The sequence below is a fragment of the Maylandia zebra genome, linkage group LG1 (assembly GCF_041146795.1).
Source record: "Maylandia zebra isolate NMK-2024a linkage group LG1, Mzebra_GT3a, whole genome shotgun sequence".
NCBI lineage: Eukaryota > Metazoa > Chordata > Actinopteri > Cichliformes > Cichlidae > Maylandia > Maylandia zebra.
In genome coordinates, this window is record NC_135167.1 from 44,454,083 (window position 1) to 44,462,444 (window position 8,362).

Genomic DNA, 8,362 nt, shown 5'->3' on the forward strand with positions numbered 1-8,362 from the left:
AGTTGTGCTCTGTTTGGTTTGGGGTTTTTAGTAGAATTGGGGGGTCGGGAAATGGTTTTGTCCAACTTTTGTTTTAGTACATCAACAAAAGAGAAGCAATTTAAGCAAAATTACCAAAATACATGTGGTCATATTTTAGACATGACACTATACTTTTGAAATACTTGAATGAGATTCAGAAATCATATTTAATTTCCATTCAATGTAAGGTGAAAAACTGCAGTAAGACTGAGGCTAAAATTTTAATTGAATTAGACAAATGGCTCAAAGCATGAACTGTATATCCGTGGTATCCCACGGTGCTGAGTTTGATGTTTGTCACACTAAAATGTTTCAGATCATCAAACAGATTGAAATATTAGACAAAGACAACACGAGTAAATACAAAATGCAGTTTTCTGAATGAATGTGTTTACTATTAACAGGAAAGAAAATTCAAACCTAGCTCTGCGTGAAAAGCTGATTGCCCATCTTGTTATAACATAGATGAACTGTCTTTGGAAAATCGAGTCTCTAGCCACACACAGACCTGATTACTGCCACACCTGTTCTCAATCAAGAAATCATTCAAATAGGACCTGAATCACAACGTGGAGTAGACGCAGAAACAAGTTTGTTTTTTAAAAAGTTAGAGTGCATCCAGAACCAGGCTTTAAGACTCTGTACAGGTGCAACAAAATCAACCCCAACAGCTACACTTCAGATGGAAATGTGAGAAATGCCTCTTGATATCAGAAGAAAACCATTTTCATTAAATTACTGAGTGAATTTGCAAGGGCATGGACAGGATCACCTCACACAGGAAACACTTAAACCTTGTTGGGAGAAAGAGGTGTATGGGCTCAAACTTCATAAAAACTCATAAATATTTTGTACTTGTACATCAGACTGCGTAGTTATGAACCGAGTTTTGCAACCTTGTAAACCAAAACATCTGAAAATGTTATGTTTGTGCATCTAGACTGTGCGTGTGCAAAAAAGATGTTAAGGTCTATTTACAAATACAAAGCAAAGAAATGTGGGCTCTATCTAATCCAGCGATTTAAGTTACATTTGCTAATGTTTTTGAAGCTTGTAAATAGGTAAGAATAGTTAATAAGTCTACAAAAATGTAAATACAATTCATACTTTCCTTTTTCTCAAGTAACTTGCATGTGCTCCCTCACTGCTAAAGCTTCCATCCAGTTAACAACAGTAGTTAGTGAGGAATAATATCATGGAGGACAATGACAAGTTATTTAGTTACATTAATTTCAATGACTTTTGTTAAGAAACACACAGTGTGATGATGCTTACATTAATTCATTCGACCTTTTTATGTTAAGAATTAGTTGAAACGATGTTTTGTGAACTTTTCCCTCAGAACTGCTGGCTGACACCCACTACTGTGGTTGTCTCAGTGAGCCTGTGTGGAGACAGTGACCAGATAACCAAGCTAATCACACATCATATAAAATACTGGTTGATAAGAAGGCAACATGAAAACATTTTCTAACATCTTTATTTGCTGCTGCTTTCAATTTATTATGATCTGGAAATTAATATTTAATTTTAGACAGTATTACATAAAATACCTTTTAAAAGCTTTTTATGACAAGATAAACAGCCTGGTGACTTCATTTGACAAAGTCGGTCCACTGTGAACTTCAGTTCAACCTGAATTGAAGATGAGCATTCCACATCTGATCACATTCTACAACATCTCGGAAAACTGGCTGGAAATTAAGTCCACTGGAGAGAGCTGCTGAATGAAGAACAAACTAACCAGACAATGCATCTCATAAATGACACATTACTTCTTGACTGTAGCCTTGAGCATATTACCTTAGCTTGTCTCATATCAGGACAACCACAGACTGAAGTGATAACATTGATAATAACGGCATTAATTACGACATCCTTCGAATTTCATCCACTCTAACAATTACAAAACCCTGGTGTTGAATGGAAAGGCCATGTTTAAAGGGTTAGTGGACTTCCTGAGTTCATAGACCAGCCCTAGTGACAACTAGCTATTTTTCATCCTCATACAGTACTTCATCTATGGGCACATCATGGTTATCAACAGGTACTTTTTCACAAAGCTGCTCTTTGAAGGCCAAGGCAATTGTGTAGGGCTTGCCTTTGGGGTGTTTTTTGCAACGCTCCAGGTAGTTATCATAGAAACCCTTCCCTCGTCCCAGTCGGTTCCTGGCGCGGTCAAAGCCCAGCCCTGGCATCAGAATCAGGTCCAGACCTCCTGGATTGTGCAAGTAGACAGTATAATTACTGTTAAAGTTCTCATTGTGTCTGTACATATACATCCTAACTCATAAATTCCTGTTTAATCTGTATGTAGGAAGGAAAAACTGAAGTCTTTGTATGTTCCCCTGACAGATTTATGCCCAAGATAATAAAAGCTCTTGGTCCCCATTCAACATTTGCTAAATCGTCTGTCGGGAAACTTGGGGTAACCCTTGATTCCGGTCTCATGTTGGATGTTTATGTCAAGTCTCTGGTTCAGTTTTGCTTCTATCACGTAAGAAACACTGCCAAATCAAGTCCTGTTGTATCACACACTGAACTGTAGATTGGTATTGATGCATTCAGTTCATCACATCTGGATTACTGTAATTCATATTGATTTTTCTGAGAAAAAACTCCCTCTAGGTTGTTCAAAATGCTGCAGCAATGGACCCTGAACTCACATTTCATTCTAAGATTCTGGTTCTGACTTTTAGAGCTCTTCGTGGGCAAGCACCAGCTTACATTATTGTAATTCTACACTCTGTGTCCCTAGCAGGGCCCTGAGATCATGTAATCAGGGCCTACTTGTTACAAGGCTGAGAGCTAAGGTAGACAGAGCTTTTGCCACTGTGGCCCCCAGACTCTAGATTTCCCTTCCCCTAAGCTTGAGATCTGTCGATTCATTAGTCTCTTAAAAAAACAACCAAAAACTAATTTTTTGCGTTTGGTTAACTTTTTGAATCATTACTGAAGACAAATGTAGGCTTTCAGCACACATTGACCCAAACATTTTTCGTTTTAACAGACTTAGTAATTGTTGTTTTGGTTGTTTTTATTGTCTTCTTGTTTTAGTCCCTCTTTTTATTTTATATATTTTATTTTATTGCATCGTAGTTGTGCATCGAATTGCAAAGGGTTCAGTTGCTAAAGTAAATAGTGAAGGAGGTAAAGGACAACCTTTGAAGGCCAACGCCTCTAGGAACGGGGTAATCAATTTAGTTTTTTTATATACATCAGTTGGTGCAACTTTTTTCCCTGTTTTCATCCTGTTTATGGCTGTTTCTGTTTCTTCCTCGCTAATCACTTGTTACAAGTGGTGCGCATCTCCCTTTTCTATAAAAGCAAAGAAATTATTTTGGTTTTGCCATTTCCATTTCCTGTTTCTATTTCAGTAATGTATAGTTTTGCATAGTACATTCTGCAGAATCAGAATACTTTATTAATCCCAAAGGAAATTAGGGTTACAGCAGGCAGCACGCTAATGGCGCATGCGCACTTACAAAGGAACCTTCTGACCAACTTTACACAAACATCACATTGGGGAGACATGTCAGAAAGGTCGGCTGATAGGAAAAAACAACGAAAATACATAACATAAACATAAATGTCCTGATTTTTAAAAATCTGATATTAGATCTTAATATAATGTTCTGAAATGCCCTGCAAAATAAACTGCGTTACTCAAACCACGTATACTCTGTGGTTTAGAGCAGGATAAACACGTTAGCTTGCAATACTGTGGTGAATTCAAAGTAAAGCACTGTCTTGAACTGGTGTGCAGTGGCTGTGGTGTTCATGGTTCAAGGTTCTTTATTTGTCACATGCATAGTTATACAAGTATAACACACATTGAAATGTAACCTGACACGCTCCTCGACATGTGCAAATATAGTGGGGGGGGTAGAGGAAGAACATTATATATATATATGGTATATGTATGGTCGGGGTTAGGTTACATCAAGTGTAACAGAGAATTTGATTTGAAAGTTGAATTTTAGACCACCCACATTCAGTGTAACAATTGGTTAGTATTAAGGTGTGTCTGCCCCTATTGCTCTTATTAATAAAAGTGTCTTGTGTGTGTGCATGCTAACCTGAAGCCAATGCTTCCTCTCTGCTGTCATCTTCCTTAGCAGGTTGTCGGATATTCCAGGAGGTCAGAGGCAGCGTCTCTATGTCCTGCAGACTGTTGACCTTCAACATGTCCATATGACTGCTAGTGCTCTCATATCTAGGAATGAAGCAGCTTTTACCACACTTAAACATGTCCTTGATGATTTCCTGAGTATTTAATTCATCCTTCATACTCAGAAACACAGCAATCCGCTGAGAGGACATGTACTTGGGGTGACTGAACAACTGAAAGAAAATGCAGATGAAGAGAAAATCAAGGTTCTGAATCCTTAATCTTCCATGAGTAAATTAATTTATTAATTTAATTGAAAATACCCTGTAAATCTGAATGCTCAAAAGAATTAAATAAATTAACTAATGTGAAATTATTTTTTAAAACTCAAAAAGCTCAAGTTTATCTAACATTTTCTTACATTTGAGTTAATTCAACGTATTATTTTTGACCAACTTAACTTGTTGGGCCACTCTTTGCGACTTGCAAATAAGGACTTGCTACTATCATTTATATCATTTAATTTTACTTATTTATTTCACTCCTATAGCAGTAATCTTTAGAAGGTTTTTGGGTCTAAGATACACTGCCAGTAAAAAGTTTAGACACTTTTTTCTTTAATTTTTAGGACTATTTACATTGTAGATTCTCACTAAAGTCATCAAAACAGTGAATGAACACATATGGAATTATGTAGTAAAAACAAAAGTGTGAACGCAGATAAATGGCCTACAGAGTTGCAGAATGGGATGAGTTTCACCTTGGGTGTGTTGTCCATTACTATGAGAAAAAATCAGTCCTTGTACAACCAAGAGCTTTGTTTACATTGGCAGCAATAAGTTGGACTTGTTCCAGTGGGTGTTGGACTCCGCCGAGGCTGCCCTTTGTCACTGATTCTGTTCATAATTTTTATAGACAGAATTTCTAGGTGTAGCCAAGCCAGGGCCAAGGCCAGGCTTCCGGGTATCTCCCATTGGGAGGAGGCCCCGGAGCAGACCTCCATGTCAGGTTCCACGTTTTAGCCATTTCTGGATAATGCAGCAGTTTTTCACACAGGTCCATGTAAGTTTGGATCCCCCCCTTAATAATAAACACCTTTTATTACAAACTGCATTTTGTGTTTGTTTGTTGCACAGTGTATTGCTAGATAAAGGTCCAGCTGCTGAATTTTCAGACAGAGAAAGGAGTGAAGGATGTAACGTAAAGACTTCTCAGTGACACTTGATAAACTACCAATTTATCAAGTGTACCAATTAAAATGACCTGGAAGGCCATAATTTTTAAACAGATACTCGATCCGTGTGTAGCGGCAGGTTAGCGGCTCACAGCCTGTCCACTAAGAAAATCGACTGTAGCTGACATTAGAAATGATTGTGAGCTGTTAGCATGTTCCCCACACTGAGCCACTAAAACAGATCTTTGTGTTACTCCACCTGCTAAATCTGATGACTGTTGTCATTTTCCTGTTTAGGTGTGGAAGCAAAGTCACCCCCAACTATTTTTTTCTATTCCCTTATTGCTTGTGTCATAAATAAACGTTTCAAAATAAGTACATTCATTAGCATTAGAATTTAGATTTACATAACAGTTCTATTTTCTTATAAACATTATTTTTGTTTTACAGTAATATATGAGAAGGTCTAGCTACCAGTGCGTGAAAGTAGTTGGTGGAAGTGTCCTTTTTAAACTTTCTTACTTTTGTACATTTCAGAGCTTGCACCTTTTCACTTTTACTTCAGTAAAGACGTTGAATAAGTACTTCAGCTTTTGCTGGAATCATTTTTTAACACTAGCATCTTTACTTCTACTTAAGTACAGCATGTCTGTGCTTTTGCCACATCTGTATACACATGTTTTTGCATATATGTAAAAATGGCAATCTTCTTTTTCGGCGAAGTCTTTATAATACTCGCAGAAATGTTAGAATCTGGGGATGCAACATCTGAGACACACAGACTGGTTTCCATGAACATTTCCATGAACATTTCCTTACCTTCTGTGAAACGACCAGAGACTGCCGTCGTTTCTCGTCGTCCGTCACTGTGGCAACCCGTCGCTTTACTTCTTTCCTCAGGGCTTGCTTTGCTGCTCGCAATGCGGCCATTCTAACATTTAATTAAGCCAAAGGAAAAGAGATGATTTACATTGCGTTTGAGCACGTCTACTGGCAAAACCTTTGGTGCCGAGTTGTGTAACAGGCGGGATTTCGACATCTATTCTGCTTCATGCAACTGTCCCAACATTAAACACTAACAGGCTTATCAACACAAGACTGGCACTGTGACGAGTAAACGAAGTAAAATCAGGACGGCCCTGAACCGTAAAAGATCCGTAAACGTTACAGTAAAGCTGTGGTGGACACCACTACCGAACATGTTTCTTCGTTTGTATTTTAAACGTACTTCGTCCTCGTTTTTGCCACGTTGCTGCCCCCACGAGTGTTGGAACGTCATCATCACTGCGTTTTTTTATACTCACAGTTAAACAGTGACGACGTATAAGGGTGCGCGCGCATACTTCTGATGACGTAGCCACTATCGACTAGGGCCGTTTTTTTTAAATGAACTTTATTTAGAACAATAACAATGACAATCTCAAAGAGACAAGCCACAAATCAATCAGAACAGAATCACATCTCCTGTACACCACAATGAAATCGACAATAACTGAAAGTAAACATACATACACACACACACACATATATATACATATATATGCATATACACATGCATACATACACATCCATATTCACACATCTACATAATAATAAAATAAAAAGACGAATAACCAATACAAAAATAAATAACAATAAAAAAAGAATGAAAAACAAGGAACAGAAATAAAGACGACAAGGGGGATCATAAAATCTCTAAAAGTGAGGTTCCATAAACAAGACACATAACTTAAATAAGGGGCTAAGAAAATCAGAATCAGAATCAGAATCAGAATCAGAATCAGAATACTTTATTGATCCCTGGGGGAAATTATTTTTTGTTACAGTGCTCCATTTTAAACCAACATTAAGACAAGACAGACAATACACTAACTAAGAATATCAAAACTCAAAATCAAACTCTTCTAAAAATCTATGCAATTTGATTGCTTGGGGCTGACTAGGGCCGTTTGTTTGTTTGTTTGTTTTTTTGTTTTTTTCCAAAATATTAAACTTTATTAAGAAACAGTATACAGAACATGTATACAATCAGAACAAAATTAACATATGCCAGGAGGTGTAATACAAAGAATTACAAACATTCAAATAATTTGTAATTACTACAAATAGTAATAGTTTTCATAGCCTTTTTGTTGAGTGATCCACTAATCAATTTTATGTAACATAAAACATCATTATAGTAATGTTTAAAATTAGGTTTTTTGTTACTGTATTTGCATTTGTGAAAATAAAATTTAGCTAAGATAACTAACAAGTTTATTATAAAGTAAACATCTTCTTTTTTTTGCCTTCGAAAGAAACAAAATACAACATTTTCCCGTTTCACAGTAAAGTCTTTGTAGAGATGTCCAGCAATGAATCTACTGAAGTCTTTCCAAAATGTTCTAGCGTATGAACAGATCCAGAAGAGGTGTTGCAGTCTCAGGATGGCTTCCACAAAATCCACAGCTCACATTTATGTCCCTTTTGAACTTCGTCATGTAATGATTAGCAGGATAAAATTTATGCAGTATTTTAAATGAGACTTCCTTCACTTTATTCGTTACCAGATACTTGTTAGGAATTGTCCATACTCTTTTCCAGTTAATGTCACTGACAAAGAAATTCCAGTAAGAGACCACATGTGGGACAGTTAGAGATTCTGTCCTGAACAAAGCACGAATATTCTTATTACTTTTGCTGTGGTTTGTTAGACAGATTCTTCCTATGTGTGAATCTAAAGGGTTGGGGAGAGAAACAGATGATATGCAAGGTTGAATACCTTTAAAAAGCATTATAATACCCGTAGGTATTGCATCAAATAATATGGCATATTCTTTGGGTGTGGCTGGAAATTTATAGGTGTTTAATACGCGCATGTTCTCGTAACAATGCAACTAACTGTTTGCTCTTCATTCAGTGAAGTGAGCATCACACGCTGCTCATATAAAACATATTCTGACAAACAGCCGCACAGCTGAGGAGCCTTTTTTTCAGAAACTTGAAGGATAACTTCCCAAAGTCTGACCTGCATCGGACCATCCGCTCAGTGTCCGTGGTTACCATGGTTACTGCAG

General features: G+C 37.1%; 1 protein-coding gene across 1 annotated transcript; it reads right to left on the minus strand.

Annotated features, from left to right (window-relative positions):
• Positions 1–1,483: 1,483 nt before the first annotated feature.
• mthfs (5,10-methenyltetrahydrofolate synthetase (5-formyltetrahydrofolate cyclo-ligase)) lies at positions 1,484–6,636 on the minus strand. Its single transcript, XM_004568693.4, has 4 exons — positions 6,535–6,636; positions 6,126–6,237; positions 4,101–4,365; positions 1,484–2,239 (listed from the first exon to the last, which is right to left on the minus strand). Exons 2-4 carry the CDS (start codon positions 6,234–6,236, stop codon positions 2,013–2,015), a joined length of 603 nt encoding a protein of 200 aa, XP_004568750.1. The 5' UTR covers position 6,237; positions 6,535–6,636; the 3' UTR covers positions 1,484–2,012.
• Positions 6,637–8,362: the final 1,726 nt, after the last annotated feature.